Source organism: Lepisosteus platostomus, chromosome 28, assembly GCF_059453375.1.
Source record: "Lepisosteus platostomus isolate fLepPlt1 chromosome 28, fLepPlt1.hap1, whole genome shotgun sequence".
NCBI lineage: Eukaryota > Metazoa > Chordata > Actinopteri > Semionotiformes > Lepisosteidae > Lepisosteus > Lepisosteus platostomus.
Genome location: NC_142638.1, coordinates 4,219,396 through 4,244,717, shown reverse-complemented (window position 1 = coordinate 4,244,717; position 25,322 = coordinate 4,219,396). Strand labels below are relative to the sequence as shown.

The following is a 25,322-nucleotide window of genomic DNA, read 5'->3' as shown; positions in this document are numbered from 1 at the left end:
TATGAACATACAGTATCAATGTTCCTTTGATATTCCACAACTCAAACTACGGAGTAGTCATTTGAGTATTTATACTTACATGGGCACAATCAGTGTGGATGTTATTCACCTGTTTATTAGGTATAATTATGACAGGTTCATGCCTGAGCAGTGCAATAAAAAGGATGAAGAAAAGTCAAAGTGGCTATTTTATTACAGATTTAGCACAGAAAGCACTCACCACCATGCAGTTTCTGAATTTCTGCTCCAGTGGCACGCAGCTCGAGTCCCGCAGGACTGTAGTGTCTGGAAGGATTTGTTCCAGCTCTGCTCCAAATGACCCAATCGAGCTGACCATTAGCTTAGCTGAACAAATTAAACACTTTCCGAAGGTTTCCAGCTGTTGCCGATTTTAAGAGATCTGGATCTCTAAGACAAGAGTAATTTTAGTCCTGGTCCTGGAGAACACCTGTGTCTTCTGGCTTTCATTCCAGGTGAGCTTCTAATCATTTATTGCAATGTTCTATTTGAGGCATTTTTACAATTTTACAAGCAGGTTGTGTCTGGTAATAATAATAATAATAATAATAATAATAATTGCTTACACTTATATAGCGCTTTTCTGGACACTCCACTCAAAGCACTTTACAATGTAATGGGAACTCCCCTCCACCACCACCAGCAATATGAGCCTTGTGGTAATGAGTGGGTTTCAGGCCTGCCCTCAGTCAGGTGTGTGAGCTGACATAGGACCATGTGGACGGAAGCAGATTTCTTGTCTTTGCTTTGTTGTCTGATACAATATTATTCGCACCTGTCAGTGCATCTTATATTGGTCCTTTTAAGAGCTGTTTAGTTAGAAACAAGGGACCAGGACTGAGCACCACTGCCCTAGTCCAGGAGCAGTCAACTTTAGCACATCCATGCCATGCCATTACAGGACTCTGAACCACCCCCTGAAGCACTAACTACAGCACAAGCAGCTGGTCTGTATAAATGGAGGTGAGCTCTGGAACAGACAGCCTGAATTCTCGCACTGCTTAGTTGGTCAGGATGTCCAAGAGGCCACTCCACCCAGCTGCAGTTAGAAACCAATCACAGCAATAACCTGTTGTGTCTTTAAGCCTGATATATCTTATATCTGTGTTGACTGAGTATCCATCTCAGCATTCTAATATAGATGGATGAACTAATTTGATTCACACAGAGAAAAAAAATCTATATTTTATAATTGTTCCTCATTTTAGAGCCATAGACAGCAGATCAATAAATCAGTAAGATAGTGAGACCCTTTTCAGCTCCCAAACAATGCATTACACTGGTACTGCATATGATGAACCCTGTGGCTAATTCCTAACTAGAATTAGTTCCGAATTAGAATTCATAACTGTGGCAGATTCATCACTAGAAACTAGTCACAGGCAGAGAAGGCATTATTGAGCTGAATTCAACAATGCATTTGGAAGTCTATGTAAAGCTATTTCTAGTACTCAAATGTCAACACCTTAAAAGAGGTTTAAAAATGCTTGTTCGATTGGCACGTTTTTCAAAAGGAAAATAACCTCAGATGAACCTTGTAAGGTTACAAACAAGGGGAGACCATTCAGCCTCTTTCTCTAGTGGCAGGGATCTCATCCAGCCTCTTCTTGAATCGTCTTAAACCATGTGGGCTGTCAGCTACAGGACACATATAACTCTAGGCAGGGGAAAACAAACCACAGGACGTTTCAATTATTAAAGACGTTTCCCGAACAATTGTCACAGTTGGACACAAATCAATAAAATCAATATTTTTATACCACAAACCATTTTGGGGGGAAAAAAGCTTCTATTGTGTTAAGGTTTGTGCAGTGCTAGAAAATAAAATTTAATATGACATTATTTAGGCCTAAACAAGAAGAAAACAAGAAATATCCTCTGCTTTTTTTTTTCTAAATCAATACTTGGAAGTAGTTGCATGGGAGCTGTATTTCAGTTTTATAGTTAGGAATAGACATTTTATGAAACCATACACCCTCTTACTGTGGTGCAAATAATCCATTTTATCATCAAATCGTTGTTCCAATCACGTAGCAGGCAGCATTACGGCTGCATTGCAGTAGACAGAATGCAGCTCACTTGTATTCTCCTTTAGAGATCCGCCATGGTAATGTTAATGTTCAGTACAAACCTTTTCCTGCTTTAGACTGAACCCTAGCAATGTGCCCCAGACACCATCTCTGCCTTCGGGTTTGCTATTCGAAGATCGTCTGGCTGGCTTTTGATGAAACTGCACCTGTGCCCACTGTGGAAGCACACAGAATTATTATTTGCATTGTCAGAAATGTAGGAGCCATATTATATCGCAACAGGATTGCTGACCCACAGAGTACCAGGAAAGAACAAAGATTACAATGGGGGTGGGGGGGGGCTACTTCCCCCACCACCCTTATTTGAAGGCTGTCAGCTTGTTCATCTAAGGATCCAGGACTCACCCATATCCTGAAGGAGCACAGGGAATCGTAACCGAGGAATCTCGGCTCAGCAACCCCTCTATGGCTGACGTGGCACTGTCACGTCTGTGCTGATGCCCCTCCAGGGTAGAAAGAGCCTTTTTGCAATGCAACCAGAGTGTGGTGAAATACAACCTAACTAGTACTTTACCTAAAACATGCTTTTGCAGAAATCTGCCTTGCTGCTCAGTGCCCCTGCCTTACCTGGTTTCTTTACCATCTGGTCGGTGCTGCAGTTGTTCTGCTTCTTTTGTTCTTTGCTATCCTTCATTTTGCATCTCCTGTGGTCTTCAAGGGGGAACCTAGAGAACTGGTTCTGTTCAACCCACCTTACAGCACTGGCAATAAAGGATTAGGACCAATACAAATGCAATTCAAATAAAAAACAAATGCAACAGTATATCAGTTTTATTTTCTGTCCGTTTCCAGGTTGGACATGAGTAGGATTTGCACAGGTTCTGTTTTTTCTCTTTCCATTGTCATCCACAGTGGTTAGCAAGTACCTAATTAAAACAGCCCGTGACAAGATGAGAATTAATGCTTAAAAGACTGGAATTGTACAATAAAAGAATATAATACTGGGCAGTAAATGAGCGTCTGGCTGGATAATGACAGCAGTTTTGTGTAACAGCTTAATTCAAAAGGAATTAGTCTCTTGTGTTTTCTTGTTGGCAATTGGCAAAGATGTTTTGGAAGCTATTTGTATTGGAGTAATTAGCTTGTCAAATTCTAGTCTGAACAGAACAAAATCAGAGGACGAAAGACATTGCAGGACGCATTAAAAAACTAACCGATAGGCAGATACAATTTGCTTACAGTCAGTACTTTTCAAATACTGACAGCTCGACTTCTTGCTGGATAAAAAAAGTACAAACCTTATAAAAAAAAGGTAGTATATGAAGCTGATTTTCAGAACAAGTGCTTCTTACTGAAGGAGAGAACGACACGGTAATATCCCGTAGCTTAAAGACCCTTCAAGTCAACTGCATCGACTTATAGTTTCAAAGTTTTTTCCAAAGGGCTTAAAAGAGAACAAAACATACATTCCTTCAGTAGAAAATGCTCACAGCATTGCAAGGTTTTGAAACAGAATGTTGTGACGGGAGCAACTGGGGTGGGTGTAAGTCAGAAACCAGACTGATCAGAGAGAAGAGAAGGGCAGTGGGTGTGTGGAGTAGTACAGTTGACCAATTCTGTTGCTGGTGTTGTTTAAATCAATCAGGATGTGTATTCAGGGAAAATGGTATCACTTCCTTGGGGAAATTGGGGAAAATGTCTTTGAGCCCTAAAATTAAAGTCCAGTGTGTTGTGGGTACAAGTCCTGGAGCCCAACTTCAAACATGACACAAAAACTACAGGGACAAACTACAGGGAACATAAAGAAGCTTGCTTTCCGGCATAAGAGAGATGTATTATTATCTATATAATAATAATGTTATTATTTACTGTAGTATTCAAAACTGAATTTCAGCACGTTGATTTTGACCAACTGCTAGATCTGTGATAAAACATTTCCAGCTGTTTCTGGCTACACCACAAAACAAAACCCTAACCCTAATCCCAGTTCTCTGGCAGAGAACCCCTGGCTCACAGTCCAGACCAAACCAGCAAACAGCTGGACAGGTCATCACTGGACCAAGGCAATCCTGGGCTGGATCAGCTAGGTGGAAGGAGCCTCCCCTCACCTCTGATTTCTTGTGCTCTCCTTTCGGAAGAATCCTGAGGAAGCCTTCATCCACAACTGGATCAACAGAGGCTGATGATGAGGATGGTGGGTGGTGGCGGTGATGACGACGAATTAACAACCCATGACTCAAACTGTACAAGAGAGCTGCACTTTATTAGTCACACAAACACAGCAATCATGTACAAAAGAAGCAGTCTCTGTGTTCAGAGTTTTCTCACAAAAAAGCACATTTCTCACAGAATATCATGGCATCCAGACTGATTAGTTATTATTAATATTATTATGTTTTATTATTCATATATCTCACTACTCTACAAATGGAAGCATCACTCAGATAAAAAACACCATCATTAGTTCATGGAAAGGTCTCACTTCCCTACAGTGTCAGTTTCACATTATTTCCATCTTCTTCCTATTACAGATCACATTAAAAACTCATGCCTGAGCCACTAACACATGGTATAAACAGGAAAAAAAAGTTAGTTTTCTACAGTATTTGATCTTTGAATAAGTCACTTTTTTAACATATAGACAACATTTTCTGACCTCCGCGTGCAATTGCTTGAGATTATACATGCATTATTTTGTGACTTTTATTTTTTCTTTTTAGTAAAAAAAAAAGAAAAAAATGGTCATAAAATTTGGTGGACTCTCTCTAAGAATGATTTTGGTCTATTTACATGTTTTTTTGATGCCATGAGCTTGAACATCCTCACATTCATGTAGACAGCTTTCAAATGAATGACATTAAGTTCATGAAAAAATATGCATATATATGATAGTTTCTTCAAAATTAAAAAAAGCATTCTGCGTGATACATTTTAATACAGTGACTAGAGCAATCTGAAATGTGCTTTCGTGCTAGCTTTTTTGGTGTTGTGAGTTAGGGTTGGTTCTTGTCTCATTTTTCCCCTTGTTCCTCTGTGTTCTATATGTGAGTACCCTAAGCAGACTTGTTCACCAATAAGCAGCATGTCCTTGTCTCTATACAAACCTCCTTCTGGTATCTCTAAATTTGATAATAAATTCCTGACAGTTCCTGGATATAGTGCTTTTCTTGACAATCCTATCTAAGCGCTTTACAGGTAATGGGGACTCCCCTCCACCACCTATGTGTAGCCCCACCTGCCAGTTCGCTCCCCACACACCAGCTCTCAGTTGGGAGGAGTGATGAAGCCAGTTCAGAGATGGGGATTACTGGGAGGCCTTTGAAGACACCACTGAGCTGGGACCTGGCTCTGCAGGGCGGGGAGTCATGTCTGGGTGGACGTGTGGAGGTGTGAATGTACAGTCAGATACACTGTACATTCCCTGTTGTATCTCCAGTAAAAGCACAGCAAATCCAGAGGGGAACTTTATAGCTTGTTAGAAGCCATAGGGAGTGAATGGTGTTAAGTATTGTAGAACCACAGGGAAGCTGGTTGATTTTGGCAAGTTAGCCACTGGACAATGGCATCAACCAGCATAAATAATGATCATCTTTAAAAGAAAGTCGTTTTTAAAAAAACTCATTCTTTAAAAGACATTTGTTTTTTAAGTTTGGTTTGTATAATATTTAGGTTGTGCATGGTATAGAACTTCATATTCATTAAGAAACAAAAACTGGCTAGATTAAAATCAGACCTTGATTTTGAGACTGCCATCGTGAAGTGTGGACGTTGGAGCAATTGATCTGTGAGGTGTGTAGGAGTCAGTGGCTGTAGCAGGATGTTGAGGATATGTCCCTCTATTGTTTAAAACCTGTGCCGTTGGTGGTGCGATCAGTAAGAGCCCTTTTCCTTGCCCATCCCCTACATGTCATTGTTCCTATGGCAACAGCAGCATCAGGGCACTGGCTAGGGAGCAGGAAGGAAGGACAGGAAATCATTCACAGCTAACATGCTCCTGCGCTAACGGAAAAGCAGAGGAACAACCAGGAGAGAAGGGGAGACAAAGCAACCTTCATGCTGAAAGTGCAACCAACCCCAGATCGACTAATCAGGAGCTCACAATCCACCAAGAAAGCTGGTAGAGATATTACCAAAGTGCTATTAGTTTGCAATCTGTTTTATAATGAGACATAGCTGTTGACCTGTATCTTGCAAGAAGAGCTTATATTGGTTGATGTGCGACAGAGAGAGCTGCGAGCAGTCCCTCCCCAGGGTAGAAGTGTTTCTTGTGCTGTTTAGCCAGAGATGCAGAAAGAAGATTACAGCAGCATGATTTGTGCTAAGCCGCGGGAGGGAAACAAAGTGCCAGGTTTCGAAAGCAATGCCAAAAAATGACCAAAATGAAAGAAACTGCTTAAGAGGCCAGCTACTTTCTAGCAAGATTTACAGCAGAGAAGAGGTGCATTAACAGTACTAAGGAAGGGCAAAGAATTGTGCTTTGCTGATGGAGACAGTGCAAATTCTGTGGTGTGTTCAGCACCAGGCATGAAGACAGGGCTTGACAGTGATCCTGCACTCCACCAGTGGCTTAATGTCATAGGGGAGCTTTAAGACTGTAAACTGGGGACAGTCAAATGAATAAAGAAAGTTAAGAGAGCAGGCTTCTGAGCCAATAGCATCAGAATGTATCTCAGAATATCTCTCACTTTGAATTCTTAAGCCACTGAAGTCACTACCATTGCTAAACGTGGCCTTTAATGAAGCCCTGTTAAGAGGCTAGCCTGTGCTTTCCTTTAGTTCCACATCAGAGCACCACAGAAACAGCACTGCGCTCCTCAGACCAAGGTGTGAACGACATAAAAAGCAACAAACAATACTTTGGTAAAGGAATGGAGACATGATCACAATAAAATCGAAGCTGCTTGAGGGTAGTGTAGAATTCATACCTTTAAAAAATGCATAAGAAATCTATAAGATTAAATCAAATTTAAAAGATCAACAAAATGAAATCATACAGTCTAAAATGAATTAACCTTTTTATATATGTACATATATACTCAACTGAATATAAAATGTTAATAAGCTCACTAAAAATGTAGTTTTTTTGTGTTAAATTATTTGCTAAAATGGTAAATCTTTTTCAATACTAAAAAAAATCTGTACAAAAAAGGCTTAATTATATAAAACCAATAGATGAGGATTTAATTTTAATATTATATATTTTAATCTATGTATCACACTTTTCTTCACACTATATATTAATTTCATACACAAACATCTGACTAAAGATATATTTATATATATTTATATATGTATATTTTGTTTTGTACTAACTCTTTGTATTAAATCTTTTCTGTGCTTGATCACAGGAGGGGATCCCAGATCTGATCAATACTGGAGGCTCCAGAGGCACTGAGCCTCCCACCTGTCATATTCCACATTTACATTTAAAATGCTCTTAGAACAGCTTTCCCTTCAGATCAGCTGAAAAGTGTTCAAGAAAAGTCAAAGGCATTTCCAGACCATCAGCTACTTTTTACTGGTAATAGAAAATGCATTCCCAAGGGGTCTTCTAAAGTGACTATGAATGAGGGTTCAAAGTGTGCTTTATGTGTGCCATTATATGAATTAATTTGTATAATTTTGCTGCACATTTACACAGGAAGCCAGCTCTCAGTAATATCAGTCATCAGTCATTAAGTGCAGTTACCTCTTGCCACCAGTCCTTTTTGCAATGTTCCACGAGTAATATGACCTTGAATAAAATTTCCAAAGTCATAGTACTTGTGTGTGTAAATAGATCATTGCTAGGTATCAGTGTGTTACAATGCTAGTGACTTTCCCTGGTTTTGTAAAGTTTGTATACACAGACTTCACCCAGTCTATACTGTATACAGCCCATCCACCTGTTTCCCATTCCCCAGGTTTAGACCCTTCTCTCGCATAGTGCAGCAAACCAGGCCTAACCTAAGGGCTAAAGACCAGCAGGTGTCCTACTGTTCCTCCTTCTTTTGCCTCATATTCCACCTCCGATCAAAACTCCCAATTCGATTTTGTGGATTGCCAGGATATAAACGGACAGGGCTCGGCACAGGCAGCCACTCCCTGGGCAGTGCTGTGGCGGTGAGGCCTATGATGGGTCTATGATGATTAACTGTGAGGTTAAGCCGCAAATCAGCTCTGCCTGTTTTGTTCTCCTCAAGCAGAAGAAGAAAACGTCCAGTTCCTGGTGTACTTCTGCCTCGTCAGCGCTGAGCACTGCTGCCCAAGCCTGAGAGAAGGTCCTTCAGGAACGTCAGTGGATAGAGCCGGTTCAGAAAGGCACTTGCCACTTTCAGGCAGACATCAGAACCACACATAACAAGTCCAGCCCCAACTAATGCAAGATCTGAGCACAGTTAACGTACCTTGTACAGGTACCTTAACAGTATCCATCCTTCCATAATTAATATGCTGTAAACTCAACGGACAATAGCACTTGTAAATAGACTATTTTTATACACCAGGTAGGCTTATCACCCTGCTCTAGAGCCAATAAATGTAGTACAACCTTGTGGAAGGAAGGCTACCTGAGCAGCTTAGATGCATGCCTGAAAATGGGAAGTTTGCATATACAGTACCTGTATTTCCATTGTTTTAGCCTTACAGTAACAATGTAAAATTTTACATTTTATTGTGTCTGTGCTGCATTAGACCTTGTTAATAGGTTTCTACAACACATGCGAGGGCAACCTAAAAGAAATCTTCCCACATCAACACAGGCAGGCCTGTCTGCCACTGGCACAGTGCAGGGTTCTGTGCTTTTCCTACGTTACTGTGCTCTCCAACCCCCACTGAGGGCCAGGGCTCCAGCCATGCAGGGGTTAGATAACCAGGGCACTGGGTTAAACTCAACAGAAAGACTTGGGAAAACTTACAGAAATGCAAGGACAGGTTGCATCAGATAATTTCAGTAATTCATTTATAGGCATGGATAGAATGAGACATAAAATAAGTTCTCACTTGCCTGTAAAAAGGGGTTAGCAATGCACTACCTTTATACAAGCACCTGGTAATCCTACAGCAACAAAAAGGACAACCAATCTTCACAGTGAACCCTGACAAGAAGAGATCATACAATTAACACCAAGAAGTGCAGATCTGTTGGTACATGACAGGCTTTCTGGAAAATAGGACCATCCAGATTCTTTTGTACAACAAGTATTGATTGTCCTTTTTATTAACAGCAAAATCTTCTAAACATGGTGTCTTAAGACAGTGATTCCTGTTTACCTAAAAATATGACGACTATGAAGTATCTACAGTAGCATCTGCGAAAGCTCAATCTGCACTAATGACGACAATGCAACAGGAGGGAATAAGCAGGACTCTCAGGGGAATCATGCACAGAGTCACTTAACAATCAAACTTACAATACTTTCCAACAGGTCCTCTGAGAATTAGTCATAACCTAACGTTAGCTGAGGGGCTGTCACACACTGTGCTGTATGACATATTTTCACTAGCTTTCGTAAGTATTGCTGAAAAGGCACAGAATGTGTGACACTACAATAGCGATTTCATCATCTCTGGAAACCTCAGGTTAGCTTGAAAATTGGAGCAAGACTCCATCAATTAACAAGGCAAGCAAAACAAATGACAGTTCCTACACACATCAGTGGAGCTGTGGTAGCTCAGACGACAAGGGCGTCTAGCTCCTGAGCGGAAGGACCTGGGTTCAATCCCAGGTAGGGGCAAGTGATGTAGCTCCAATTCCTTCCAGACGGCTCCCAGGTCACCAACTCAGCCTGCTCTCCAAATGAGTACCAGGGGTAACAGGCTGGCTGGAGCGTGATGCTGACCACATCACCTCCACCTCCAGTGTTGGGTGGTTGAGAAAAATGGTGGCCCTTGCCCCCCCCATTCCCCCATGAGTCTTTATGGCCTGAAAAGGGGACCTTACCTACCTACCTACACACATTAGTTCTGCTGGGTGCGACTACCTTTGAAAAACCCAGCAACAAATCAAAGAGGACCCTGCAGGGGGCAGTGCGCACTGTGGTCCATGAGGCAAGCAAGGCTGGGCCTGATCGCTGACAGAACACTCTGCAGCTGAAGTGAGGTCCAGCACAGTGATGGCAGGGAGCTGGCTAAGACATTACAAAACACTTAATGTGCAGCTGGGACCCCTGCAGCCTTTGCCAAGCACTCATAGCTCTGCAATTTCACAGGACTGTGCTGGGGACAATATGATAGTCTGCTCCACTCATCCCCCCTGCCTGCTTTCTGAACACAGAAGCCATAAGCCATCATTTTAGTCTGTTTATCTATATCACTCACTGAGGGTGCAATTACAATGGGCTGTACCTTATGCAATACTGTACATACACACCATAGTGCTTGCAGAGCTCTGTCTTTTGGAGCCTGTTTAGGATGAAAATAAAGGATTTTTTAAACTGTAGTTCTGCCAGAAAAATGCTGGATATTAGAGAGAAACAAGACTGCCTGGAAACAGCTCATCAAATACAGTATCAAATACGGTAATCAAAACTCAAATGACCTTGAACTCCCAGAACTGCTTCTTTCTGTTGTTTCAATATTTAATTGATCAAAATTTGGCACCTCAGCTATGGAGCTGTGCAGTTTGGCTAATGGCATAAAGGAACCACGATACACTTATTATCGGTGTTCAGCTTCTAAAAACTGTTCGACTGCACAAATAATGTCAATAGCAGCATATTGCCTTTCTCGGCAGGCGGGGCACAAGACTGTAACAGGATTTAGCCTGTGAATCACCCTTGCTCAGTCATTACCCAGCCTCAGTTCTGCTCAAATGGAGGCTTAGCTGGGCACGTCTAGGAATCTTGTTACTTGATTCAGAAGTAAACTGGTTAAACTGGAATTGAAAACAAGCACTAGAATTCCCAGACCGGATCATCACAGTTCACCCCGAAGGCGGGACTAGCTCGTCCTGCTCTGTGCAGAGGAACTCCAAGGACACCGGGGCTCTGCTGTGGAGCCCTGGTATTCAGGATAGAACAGTGATTGTCATGAACTCTGTCTGATTTTTCTTCTTCTTCCTTAGCATTAGGTGAGAATCTGGCGTTATTATACATTGTGCTTTTCAGTTCCAGAAAAAAACAACAACAAAGGCTCACAGAACGCCTGCCGTACCCTTCATCAAAAGAGATCTCTGTGCATCTGGATTCTGTAAAAGGAACTTCTTCACTTCCATTCTAGCCTTTTCGGTAATGCTTTACTGAATTCGCTGTACAATAGCTTCATAATCCCTTCATAATTGCTACACAAGTCATTGTGCATAGTGTTTTACAGGGACATGCAGAAATGACAAAACAACACAGCAGAGAATGCTCCACAGCCGAAATGTTGTGTTTCCTTTCTTCTCTTTTCAGCATGGAACAAACCTTTACCTGTTCCTAAATGACATAACGTTTGCTTAAGAGGTCATGACATGACTAAGTACCATTTCTAGGGATTGGTATGCTTCATCACAACCTGCATGTTCCAGTACGTCATTGGCTCAGGCTCATTCCCATATAAAACATTATGCGATTAAAACATCCTGTGTAGATGTTTAACATGTTTAATAGGGATTATGAAGCCAATATGCAGCAACATTGAAGTAAAGCGTTTTTCATAGTTCATATGGCTCTTCAGAGTCACGCAGCAGCACTCAGCTCTTACCCAGGTATCTGAGCACAGTTTCTTAAGGTCATGTTTCTAGTAGCAAACTGTTGTTTTTTTCTTACAACTCTCAAATGACAACCATTTATAGGGGGTGGGGGGAGAGTTGCATGTTGTTTCTTTCTATGACCTTTTATTCTTCAGGCAAATGGCATCACGAAATAGCATCCAAGACTATTTCAGAACAATCATCCCTAAAGCCAGGCTTCACAGAATGAACCAGAAACAGTCCGGAAACAAACCATTTGGATTGCACATGTAGAAGAAGCCACAGGTCAAGACTATTTTTCCTCTCTCTGGGGGGGGTGCTTCTGCACACCACAGTGAGACTGAGAGCACTGGAGACAGTAATTTTAGGACTGAAATTCATTCAGACCTGGAAAAAAAATCTGATGCAGTTTGCTGTAGACATACTGTGGGTTTTTACAGAAGTGCAGAGAGGTTATGCTACAGCCTGAAAAAAGCCATGTTTCTAAAGCTAGCACTGCTTTCCTACAGGTTAATGAACTGCTAACAAGTGATTGACAATTTGTTTTCTCATTGCTTGTCTTTGCATGAATAGATTCACACTAAGCGTTATTACACATAAGTAAAATCATCTAAACCGTAGACCAAATTTCATTTTTTGATTATTGCAACCTTTTCTGACTTGAAATACAGTGTGCAGTTAAAAAAATACAATCTGGAAGAGATTCACTGAAATATAGACAAGTTGTATGAAATTTGGCAATTGTGACTACAGTTGCATATTCTGAAACGGAGTTTGCACTGTATTTAGTATCCATGTTCATACCCTGGCTACAGCAGGACCTGGACTGTACTGCAGAGAACAATGATTAAAAAAATGATGGTTTGCACTACAGGTGAAGAGATAAGCCAGTTCAGTTAAAGGAGAAGAAGCAGCAGGCTTGTAAGAAACACACTCAGGGACATTACACAATCCTATATCTACAGAAAGCTGTGCGGATAAGGCAGTATAAAACACACTGAGCTTTAACTGCGTTCCTGGGAACAAGCCGACACAAGGGCAGGGCTGCTGAGTGTCTGTCAGCTGGCACCTGTCTTTTCACCTCGAGTATCCAACATCCAGGCGTCCTGGACATATGAGAGTTGCATCATTGAAGGGGTATCGCAGCCCCTGATAGGGAACGGTTATAGCTTTCTCAAAAACACACCTGGGTTCGAAACCAGGCATCTACTGGGCCAGCACCAAAGAATGACAGCACAGACACAGAAAGTGACTTGAGCTCAGATCCTGTTTCCCTGTAGTCTGGTCCCAGCCTGTGTCAGAGAAGTGCGGTCTGCCACAAAGGTGAAGAAGGAGCAAGAGAGGGATCCGGTGGGCTTTCTTTCCTTTCGATTTTGGGATTGTTGTGTTCTTCTCATTTGTCCCCCGTGCTCACTGAGGGCTTGGGCAGTGTCTTGCTCCCGCGGTCCCGGAAGCTGTGGAGGCCGGCGTACTGGAGGGTGCGGGCTGTTTTGAGGCCAAGCGAGGAGAGGCTGAGTGAGGAGAGGGGGGAGGAGGATGTCGGGGAGGCAGAGGCCGTGGAGGCGGGGCGACCGTTGGGCTGGGGCAGTGGAGCCGAGGAGGTACGCTGTTCCTTCACCAGCCTCCGCCGGAAGGTGGAGGAGAGCAGGGCCTCGGTGCTGAGGCTGGAGGCCGACAGGCTGGAGAACAGAGTCTTGGCCGGGCTGGAGGAGGCAGAGAAGGAGGAAGCGGCTCCGTCCTGGGGGTATTTCTTCAAGCCAGGTGCAAATACTGTAGAGGAAGAGGGGAGGCCGGAGGACGTGGACAGGGAGCCAGAGAAAGTCACAGTCTTGGTGTTGGAGAGGACAGGCTCTGAGACACTGCTGCTGCTGCTACTGCTGCTTCCCAGGGCCTGTAGGCACAGTCCCCAGGAGGAAGAGGAGGAAGAGGAGGAGAAGGAGGAAGGAAGGGAATAAAGAAAGAGAGTAAAAAAAACAAAGTACAGTCTCATAGTTGGGGAAACCAGGTGGGCTTGACGTGGATTGCCCTCCCATCTGACACTTGGAGAAAGGAATAAGAAAAACAGGCCAGCAGCAGCTCCTTTACAGTGTGCAGGTTGGCAGGTAGGTTGGAGTAAGTAGGCAGGCAGGCCAGGGCCTCAGTTGGGAGGCGGCAAGAATAGTGGAGTGGAAAACATGAGTTCTGTCGTCAGGTGGTGCAGGGAAGGAGGTCAGGCCGGGCAGGCAGGGACGCTCACTGCACTCCCATATAGAGAGGGGGAGACACGGGGGCACAAGGGCACAGGGTCAGGGTGTTGCGGGGTGTCCGGAGATGGAGACAGTGACAGGTGGTGAAGAGGCCGGCAGGCAGGCGGACAGGTGAAGGTTGTGGAGGGTGAGGAGTCAGTGGAGAAGGGAAGGAATGAAGACAAGAGAAGAAGAGATAAAACAAAAGAGAACAAAAAAGAATAAACACAGGAATTCATTAATTCAAGTTAGAATCCACATGCATGATGTTTGACCTCCTTCCAAACATTTCAAGTAAAAAAATGACACATTTCTATTAACATGCAACCCATATCACTTAAGACTTTAGTACCAACACCAGTTGACCCTAATTTCTGCGTTTGTTTATACTTCCATCCATCAAATTTCTGATTACTTTATCCAGTTCAGGGTCGAGGGGGAGCTGGAGCCTATCCCGGCAAGCAGTGGGCGCAAGGCAGGACACACCCTGGACAGAACGCCAGTCCACTGCAGGGCACACACAGACACATGCACTCACACTAGGGGTAATTTTCTCAGAAGCCAATTAACCTGCCATCATGTCTATAGACGGTGGGTGGAAACCCACACGCACATGGGGACAACATATAAACTCCACGCAGATCAAGAATTGAACACAGGGCCCCAGAGCTGCAAGGCAACAATGTTAGGCACCACTGTGCCACCACGCCGCCCTTTGTTACAGACTTAAGTTCTCTAAATGCAGAATACATCTCTCTCAGCATTACAGGATTTCTTTTGTAATGTGGCAATCAGTCAGAAGAAGGCGCTGTATCCACACACTGCTGTCCAGAAATAATTACATTTACTCCATCTTTGGTTCTGTTACACTGTGACCCTTGCCCGCAAGCAGTAGGCAGAAAGTACATTCATTTAAAGTTACAGATTTTTCAAAGATTGCTACACAGCATGTCATGACTAGAACAGCACGAATCTATGTATTGACACTAAATTAGGATTGCCACCATTTCCACAATTAACGCCCAGATAGAAATTCGGCATCTCTGCTATCTTGGGGACGGGTTTCCTCCTTGGTTATCCCACATGCTTGGTTTTTGTGAGGTTATGACATATTTCTGGGGATATACTGTAGGATTCTCTTCCCACACTGGACATCAAAAGCCTGGATTTGCCCAAACTGGTGGCAACCCTCTCTGTGGAAACTTCATCTGTCCAAGCACTCGACTGAAACAACCAGAGCTGTGCAATGATGTGTTTATTGCCCACTATTTGAAAAATGCAGAATGTCTGCAGTGTCAGAATGGATTTGCTGCCCCTCCACTGTCGTGTGAATGTGAGTGCACATGAACACAGACACAAAGACACTGACAAGAGCTTTGCATGATCTCAGATGCTGCAGAATTAATCAGGTCAGATAAATTAATAAAAAACGTCAAAAGCTGTTGCAGGGAGAAGACATCATTCATTCAGTGGAAACCTGTGGATGTGAGAGTGACCTAAAAGCCATGACATGCTGTGTGAGGCTGTTGATATAATTTTGCATCCTTTTTTCCCCAGGGATTCATCACACTGTGATGCTAATCAGCAGAGCACTATTGCACTGTATCTTATTTCCTTTTTTCCCTCATAATTATTTATGCATTAATTTCCCAGCAGTTTTCTGCCTACTGCTTTTAGTATCAGCTTCTCGGTTTGGCCTCAGCCTTACTGACAGACAGAGGTGCTGTGCTGGAGGAGAGAGGTACAGACAGCAGGATGTACAGTAGGAGTTTAGCGGTGTCGGATTTGCAAGCAGGGTCTACACAGCTAGCAAGGCGACTCAGCAGGACCTTCCTGACCTGGTGCCTCAAGCCTGTGGCACAGCCTAGGCTTGACATGCGCCTGCTGCCTCTTCCTGCTCGGCAATTAAAGCACACAGGCCTGGGGCAGAGCTGGCACTCCGAATTTTGAGAGGGCTGAGCTCAGCCCAGTCCATTATGGGTTTCACATCAGTGAAAGCACCTGCGCTACAGCAGGCAATAAATGCCTTTTGCTGCTCACAGTACTCATTTCCGTTTGCTCTCAGAAATAATATAATTAGATCCAGATGTGATGCAGAACAGAAATCTTTTAGGTGAGCAGAAAAGCCTCAATCTCTGGTCACAGCACACATTCAGTTGACACCGAGACACTTAACACAGCCAAGCTCTACCTCTCCCTCCTTCATCAACAGCAGTGCCCATTGCTCCAACTTCTTTTGGCGTGTCTAAGATTTGCTTCATTACTTCAAATCCAACATCCAAAACGAGAATTCTCTCTCCTGTGCTCTATTTGAACCCGAGTACCCTGTCAGAAAAGCCCTCAAGTCAGCAGTAAGTTGTGCGGAATAGAAGGATACAATTGTGCCTCTTTTTGAAAAGCAGATTGAACAACAGGGAGGTGGGCAGCGTCATCAGAGCAGTCTGTACGCACAGCACAGTACACCAAATAAAAAACCCTTATAAAAATCATGTTTGGAAATGTTCATATTTTTATAAGGGTACAGATCGGCATGCATGTTTAGTAAGACAGACATCCCAAATTAGAGGTTAGACCCCTGTGCAATGCACATGCAGCATTACATGGGCACTTGTGTGTTTAAACCTTGGGTTATCAACACTGAAGAAGCAAAATGAGGGATCTTTTCAAAACCTCTAGCCTCCAGTGACTTTCTCAAAGGGGAATCAGTTTCTGAAACATCATAGGAACTCTTTCTGCAAAGCCCAGTGCATTTCTGCAATATGCTAGTGTGGACCACTGTGTATTTCATGACACTGCAATGCATTTTATGATGGGGCTCAAACAGACATGTCCTCCAGCTATGCTTTAGGCATTACTGACCAAAAAGTCATTATTTAGAACAACTAAGATGATTATTTTCTATCATTAAAGGGTGGTTTTCCAGTTCTATATTAACATTAGTATTGGATTCTTTAATATGACATAGGCAGAGTTTAGTCTTACAGTAATCAAAAGCAAGAGTACTGTTACAGAATAAACTTTGATAATGAAAAACTTATTGGTCATTACTGATTTGACTGTAAATTGCCCATCTGCTAGGGTGAGGTGGGCAAGGGGTAAGGTTTGTTATAGTGGTAGCATTTAGCCCCTGTGGTTGGCCGAGATTCATTTTTCAAATATCTAACTGAACAGTAAACAAACACATGGAAATAACCAAACAGATTAATGCTCATTGTTTTCTAACAATATAGAAATTAAATAACACTAATAACAGTATAAAATCAAAGGCACGTATTCTGGATGCTGTGCTACTGGAAAACTCTGAATGCACAGCAGGAGAGTGAGGCTGAAAAGTGTTTTCTCCTGTGTTGAGACAGTTTTCCAGAGCCCCCGGTGCTCCCATGTCAATACCACCCTCTCCTGGCTTCAGGGAGAGGAGAGACGGGGCTTGGAGTGTACTAGCGTGCTGCGGCACGTCTCTCTCGTGTGGATATTTTTTACTCTGAGCTCCTGAGTAAAATGAGGCTGTTGAGGAGAAATCATTCAAAAGTGTTTGCAGTCAATGCATTAGAGGAACAGTTATTTAACGTAACGGGATAAATACTCACTTGGTCTGTGAGCACAGTGGTAAGCCTATTAAGGACAGGTGTGCATGTGGGGGCTATTAAGGTAATACTGCAAACAAATCTATTGATTATTAGAAGCTGGCTGCAGAAATAGTATTACATCATAAAGCATATAAAGTGGTACTATATCCTGTTCTTTTTCTTTTATCAGCACACTGAAACACCTCTATGTATTTCTATAACCTCAATCAGTACAGTCTGTACTTCCAGGGGATCGGACTTCTGCCTCAGGGAATAGACAGCAGCTGATGCAGTCTATTTATTCCCCTCCGCTAATTCAGCAGAGATCTTTTACCTCCAGGATGGGAAAATGTTGCTCAATAAAGTTAACAACCAGCAACAAAGAGCCTGGAGCGATTAATTCATTCAGGTTTGTTCAGGGTTTAAGATTTTAATGCTTCATACGTTTTAATTGGTATGATTTAAAACCAGAAATAAAAACAAGATAGTGGAAAATTACACAGACATTGATCCAAAAAGAAGCCAGCGTTCAGTGCTTGCCTGATCTCCCTGTGTTCCACATTTGTAAATTATGCCAACTGCAGGTGTTGAATATCACCACTGGGAAAGGTACAATTAACAATTAGGGTTAAAACACAGAGGGTGCACAATGGGTTAGGGGCAAACTTTATAATGGTTCTCTACATCTCTACAAGAAAGGGGTTAAAGAAAAGGAGATTTTACCTTTAACTGTGGCCCAAGTAGAGTGGACACCCACACAGGGCATGGCTAGTGTGTCATTCAGAACAATAAGACAGTCAGTACTCAGTACAGTTTGGCCTGCTCCTACACTAAGCACTGCACATATTGAAACTGAAACTTTATTTTGTTTTAATTTACCATGTTTGAGAGTACCATATCCCTAATCCTAGAGATAACAACAGACATTATCTATATGCTCTAGGGAGAGGATTAAGAAGTGTGATTTGGCCCAAGATTTTGCAGAGAGACAGAAGTCACACAGTAGGCTGATTCAGAATTACCAACCTGCCTTCTATCTCTAGGTAGATTGGGTAGGTTTTTATTTTAACAGACAGGAGTTGATTCTGCCCTCCTAGAAATATGAGTGTAATAATATACATATCTGACAAAAATAATTGCTCCCTCCAGCATATTACTCTCCAGCCTATAGTTGCCTAACAAACTATCTAAAATGAGCTGTCCTGTGAGTACCCTGAATTTAAGGCAGATCCATCACAGAAATGTCCTCTGGGTACTTTTATAATGATGTCTAATTTTTAACCAGGCTTATCTTGCTTCAACAAAGGTAGTCATTCTTTGCAGTCTATAATTCATTCAAGTGTGATGCCCAGTCATGATACTGCTTGTCCATCCAGGGCTGTGCATCTGACAGCCTACAATCTGCGGATGAGCAGGTGAAAAGGACAGGAACTGAAAACTGCAAACAGCTCATCTCTTACAGGGCTCCTCCTCTCTAAACTGCTCTGTGAAAAGTCTCTCCAACACATTCAGGTTGGGCCCTGTCAGAGATTGCAGTGTTTATTCCAGGCTGCAAGAGTATTCAGGTTTACTGCCCTTCAAGTGTATCTCTTTGGAACAGCGGGGCTTTATGTCCATCAACAGAAATAAAGCTGGTAATTCTGGTCCAATGGACAGCAGCTTTGCTACAGAAACAGAAACCTGGGGTGGCTCCAGGAGGCATGCCCAACTCAGCCCTTGCCCATCTCCCAGCATCCGACAGCAAAGTTTAAACATTGCATAAGAAAAGCATGAGATCGCTCAACACAGATTTCGTTCTTCAAAATCAACCCATCGTGGACAGTGTAGCAAACTGTAGTGGATGAGCTAGTAACTACTGGAGCTGCTTGCCACATCACCATTCAGTTGTTCAGCTATTAGAAATGATATCTAATCATACAAAGAGCAGAAATGATGCCCCCAAGCCCTGTCTCTCCAACGCTGCCTTATTCTTTCAGCCTGTAGGCTGCTTCACGTTCAGGTTGATAAGACTGCTGTGGCAGTGTTTCCAAGATTTATGGTAGGAACTTTTCATACTTAACCCAGGACAGAAGAGTGCAAATGATCATCTGAAAATGCTTTTAAAACAAACAAAAAAATGTCACTGACACCATCAACGAGAATCTGTGTTCACAGTCAAGAGTGCAGCTTAACCATGGCAGCGAAAGGGTTAGTAGCACACAACATTTTGCACATGAGTCATTGCACAGTCAACAGGATCACACCTGGGAAATAATCAACGCTGTGAAGACACTGGAGTAGTTGATTATCTCAAAAGTGCAGCAATGATCACCAGACAAACTAAGAGAAACCACAGTTAGAGGTATAATAGCACAACCATGAGCCCTGTTCAACTACCAGGATTGAAAGGACTCTGGTGACTTTCCAAAAGGTACCATTCCATTAGTACATTCAATGTTAAATACATACAAATGGTTTTCAAAGGTATTCAGTCTAAGTGTGTGTAGATAGTTGGAGGTAGGTAGACAATAAAGACAGAGATATCTCTACTTACTGTTGCATAAGCACATTTAAGTTAGCTTCACATACTGCTTCTACATATTCTACAATTTAATTTTTGTACCCCATTGCATATTTAAATCAAGACATTTATACTGCTTATACAGTACATGCCATCTTGTCTTTTGAATGCACTGGGAACCTGAATGGATGGGACACAGCACAGTGCTACTTTGTGTAAGAGGTGTCCATCTCTCCAATTAATAACCTTGATCTCACTGTTCCACACGGCAAGCTGACTGACTGTCCCATGTTTCTCTTAGTTCTCAGCTATGGCTGGGCTTTAGCAATTGCAGATGTGCTGAAATGAAACTCATAAGCCCGTGTTGGGATTTTCCTGGTGACTAGAGCTTTGCAGATGGCTGACAGGAGCAGTGAGACAGAGTCCGGATTTGAAGTGGATGAGAGATGGGCAGAGAAGGATAGGGGAGTAGGCTGGGTGGTGTGATGGGAGAGAGGGAATTGGGGGGAGTGGTGTCGAGGTATCGTCTGGAAAACCCAGAGGCTGAACCTTCGCTAGGAGTTCAGGATTTTCTTTGCCACCTGGAAACTTGAGGATCTCGAGGTGCTGGAAGAAATCTGTCCCAAAATCCGCAATCCCGCTGCAGCTTTGCCATGCTCTCCTTTGATGACTGTCGCTTAAAAATGCACTGGTGATCGACCCTTTGTTCCAACGGCTGAGGTTTCCTGGAAATATGTACAAGATTCCTTGTGCATGCAGAAGTTTCCCGTGACAGCCTGTTAAAACAGCTCTGAAGACTGATGGCTGATGGAGACCTGTGTGTGACGCCTTGTCTTACGGTTGACTGGCCCATCGATGTGAGAGAAGGGAAGACAAACTGTGTGAATAGTTCAACACACATGGCCTCCCCTGTTTTCCGATACCTCCTGAAAAGTGGTCAGCGTTCAATCTCCATCTGGTTCCCGGCCCAGGTCAAGTCAATTAAAATAAAAAAAAATAGCTGCCAGTACCAGGAAATGTTAAGCCAGGTGTTGTATATCATGTGGTTTTTAATTGTTTTTTAGGAACAGTCTGATGCCACACAAAACACATAAATCAAAAATCAAAAGTAAATCGGTAAATTAGCAAGTAGTGAAAGCCTGAAGATTTGAGACTCCCTTCTCTTGGTCCTCTGCATCTTTTGGGACAACTGAGAACACCTAAAGGAGTTAACTTGGACTGGCCAGGTGTCTGTACTGGCAGCCTGGGCTGGCTCAGGAAAAGCGAGAGGCAACTGCACAACTCTGAGAAAAATCTTATTTGATCCTAACTAAAGTCTATCAAGACAAGATGGTGCGGCTTGCAGATTCCAGTTAAAGCCGTCTGTCCTCCATCCTGCCTGCTAGAATGTGGTACTGATTGTGCTCCATGTCTCAGACCAACAAAGAGTGTCATTTATACTGCAGCTTGCATGTCAGAAGCACCAACAGCGCATTGTTTAAGTATGTTCAGAGAGAATGTTCATCATGGCAAACAGTTGGCAACAAAGAACACCTTTTATACAAAGTCCTTTTATACACAGCATACAATGGTCCAAAACAGATTATTTTTGTCTAAGAACTTGGCCACCTTTTGTCTATTCTGTAAGTCAAGCAGTTATTGCACACATTGGGCGAAGTTACAGAACATGAACCATATCCCCAAGCTCATGTCACAGGGCCAACACAGCAGAAGCCTGTTCTCAAAGAGTCACAGGTTTGCCAGGACTATATGTGAAAGGTTAGCTACTGCAGCCTTGTCCATAGCACTGTTAGGTTTGAACCCATAACCTTCCACCTTCAAGCCTGGGAATCCACCAACTACAGTAAATTTAACCAATTGAGCAGGACAGGTCCGATTGGTAGGTGGACTTACTGTATATTCAAGCTTTTTAGATCACTGTGCCTTCCCTTAATTCAGCACCCCCAGTACAACCACCATGACCCATCCTCACCATAAATCTTGGAAATTGCACCAGCAGTGTCTTATTATAGCTCACTTTAATATCAATACAGACTAATAAACCACAGCCCCATCACGCAGACTGTGAAAATTCCCCTATGGATTTAAAAGCATAGAAGTGAAAGAGACCATGCATATTTGATTGTCCCAATAAATTATCCTTTGTAAATGCTAAAAGGGCCATTTCCTTTTCAGAATCACCTGCTTGTTACAATATTCCCATCTGCAACTAAGAATCAAAAGATTCTACTTTAAAAAATGTTGGAAGTGCTTATCTTGATGACTATAATACAATTAAAATGACAAAGATCAAAGCAGATGCAGCTGGCATGGAGATATCAAGTTTTTTTTTGTGCAAATCCAGAACTGAACATGTGTGACAATCCCATTAAACTCCCCCTTTGGCCTGCTTCAACACAACCACGTTAGTACCTAGATCTACGGTGCCAGAGAATAAGATGAACAAATCCAACAAAGGGATCTGTTCTTGGGAGGGGATCATTCAAGCTAAATTTTTCTTATCAGTGCATTTGAGGGTTGCAGTTAAGGTATTAATCTATGACTACAATGCCAAGACTTTAAGCACATTGGGCATCGTAGCTCTGCCTTGATGTAGGAAGACCGGGTACAACAGCTGCCTGCAGATCCTAGAGTGTCTAACCTAGACATGGCCAATTCACAGAGACACTGTCAAAGATAGAGGAACCTTCTGTTCCAGCCATCTGCTCCACCCTCTTTTTTAAGTTCCCAGGATGCTGCCTTGTATTCCTGGCGTATTCTCCACTTACTGAAGGCTAACCTCCCAATGAATCACCAGAACCTGGATTTGGAAACCGTGTCTGGTTGCTAGACATAATCAAAGAATGCCATGCTGAAAGAATCTCAGATTGTAAAGCAGTACTTACAGCATCTTCATCTCGAGTTTCCCATTAATTGATTAAATGTACCTCCATGGTGCTTCTTCATTACTCAACATACTCTTTTAACACATTCCTGCAGCAGAATTAACTACAAGAGCCATGCGCTGATTAAGGTCTGTCCTGTTCTGTTTAATCCCATTTACACTTCCTACTCTTCTGGAGTACTGAGCACCATCTCACTCCATCTCTCGGTCTCCCTCTCTTTGTGCATTTAAATTTGTAAAAACATTTTTTAAATTTCAAAATGATATTCTTTTTGTTTGAACAGGGGATGTTAAGAGGTTTCCTAACCCTGCTCAGTGTTTCAGGTGTACTTCCCTCGTCTGTTCTTGGTTTGGCTTTCTATACTTGTGGAGCTATTTGGAAATCTGTTAAATGCTGAGCTTGTCTCAACAAACATCTGGCAATAACCAGTGGGCACACACAGAAATGTCAACATTAAACAGAATTCAGAAATAGCTGAAGACGAACATAGCCTCATAAAAAAAGAACCTCCCATCAATAATCTTAAAGAAAATAAAGTTTGGTTCTTGCCCTCGTAGTGAAGTGATTACGATGAATTTCTATGCAACTTAATGTGTCCATTTTGATGTGCGTATTTGACTTCTAACACAATCTCCAGTAATTGGTGATACAGCAGGGAATCTTAGTAGTACTCCAAAATTTATATTCTGTGAAATGTAGGCTAGTTTGCTGCAATTACATCTATTCCATCACAGGCTACACTCCACATTGACAGTGCCCTTGCGAATGGTGCTACTTCAGACAGTGCCATGTCTGCATTGAAATATTGCTTTTTAACAAATGGAATCCAATGTCTAGAAAGGCTGTTTACTGACAGGGCAGTGTCATGCTGTACGGGGAGCTGGAGAAGTACAGCACAACACTATGTTGACCGGCAAACATTCTGTACTGCATTCTTTTTCACCCCTTTTTTTTGCAAAGCTGGGTAAATAAGCGTGATACAAAAAACATCAAGAAAAGGTAGCAAATGGCTGCAATGGGTGAACAGTGCCAAATCGCTTCTCGTGCTGCTCCATTGCAACCCCAAGCTCCAAGGCCAAGAGATCAGAGGTGCTAACACTGGACACCACATCAGCTCACCATGCCACAATGATTTCCCTGAAAACACTGCAGCAGTTATGAAATCACCCTGTGTTGCCTGTTTTGGCTTCAGATAATTTCAAGAGCATTAGAACCCGTGTGACACATATCAGAACACACAGGACTGGGAGTTGGCAACTACTCTGCTTGGGCAAACTGCAGGTCTCTTTCCCTGTTAAGCGATATAGAGTGAACATGGTGTCCAGCCAGCGAACCGCCCGCTGTTCAGGGCCTCCCAGCAGGCTGGGTTTGTCAACGGCACAGTAGTAAACACTACTGTAGTGACGGTGTCGGTGAAGGCAGTGAGGCTGCCGAGAGGCCTCGTCCGGCAGGGCCTTCAGAAGTGAAATACCTGCTGCTGGCCCTGGATCTTGAGGAAGTCCTCGCGCTGCTTGCCTGCCTTGCTCTTCTCCGGGCTGCTCTGCTGGATGTTCTTCAGCCGGGAGGTGGCGGAGTGGAGCCCCTTGCTGGAGCCGGAGGAGCCCCCGCCCGTCTGTGAAGGTGGGAAACAGGGATGAGTCGAGCCTCCCACCAAAACTGCCTCCTGTCATTACGAAACCGCCAGTTATTGAGTTGGCCATTTTGGTGCCAGTTACTTAGCGGCTGCTCTCTGTCCACACGTTACGGAGCAAATTCAGCGGGACGGTGTTGCTGAAAACAGCTCGAATGCTTTACTCCTTCATAACCTAACAACATCCTCCAGGATGAAATCTGTGGGACACCTTAAAGAAATCTTTAGAGCAGGCAGTCCAAGACACTTTCTTGCTTTCTCCTAAAGCACATTTGTTCTACTTTTGTTGTTTTTTTTAGCCCTGACAGAAATAAAGGGCCTGTCACTCACTCAGTCATTTCCACAAATTTCCTGTCCTCCTCCTCACACCCACGCAGTCTGTATATATCCTGTGCTTCCAGAGATGGCAGACTCTTGTTTTTTTTACATTAAGGCTAACCAGATTTTAAACTCCCTTAGCGACTTGGCCTTTGTACAAATGCACTGAAGCGCTCCTGCTGTGCCAAGACAGAAAATTATTTTATTTTGTTTCTTTAAAGATTGATTATGAACATTATACTGCACTAATCCTGAATGTAGGGTCCCGTTTTCGCATGCCTACCCTTTTAACTCATGCCTTATGTTTAAACTGTGAAGTGAGTGGAGGAATATGTCAGTCTGTGCTGCGCTTTTGAACTGTGTTGATCAATCGTTGAGATCTGACTGTCTTTTTAGAATGACATTTCAAAAGCAGACATCTCATTGCCCTTTGCAAATCAAGAGTAATCTGTGATTCACACTGAACACCAGAGTAATTAATAGGGCTTTAAACAAAAG

At 42.9% G+C, this 25,322-nt stretch overlaps 1 protein-coding gene across 6 annotated transcripts in view; it reads right to left on the bottom strand.

Moving 5' to 3' along the window:
• Positions 1 to 4,292: 4,292 nt before the first annotated feature.
• The window catches only part of srcin1a (SRC kinase signaling inhibitor 1a), a 133,869-nt gene continuing 112,839 nt past the window's right edge, over positions 4,293 to 25,322 (bottom strand). For 2 of the 6 annotated variants that reach the window (XM_088623085.1, XM_088623084.1), the window contains 3 exons: positions 24,348 to 24,488; positions 18,215 to 18,259; positions 4,293 to 13,591 (listed from right to left, as the gene is read on the bottom strand). In XM_088623085.1, the coding sequence (XP_088479211.1) occupies positions 13,094 to 13,591; positions 18,215 to 18,259; positions 24,348 to 24,488 (684 nt within the window). In that variant the 3' untranslated portion in view covers positions 4,293 to 13,093. Of the gene's footprint in view, positions 13,592 to 13,685; positions 13,936 to 15,532; positions 24,489 to 25,322 lie in introns of those variants that run through there. The other 4 variants (XM_088623088.1, XM_088623089.1, XM_088623086.1 and 1 more) reach the window with 3 other exon arrangements.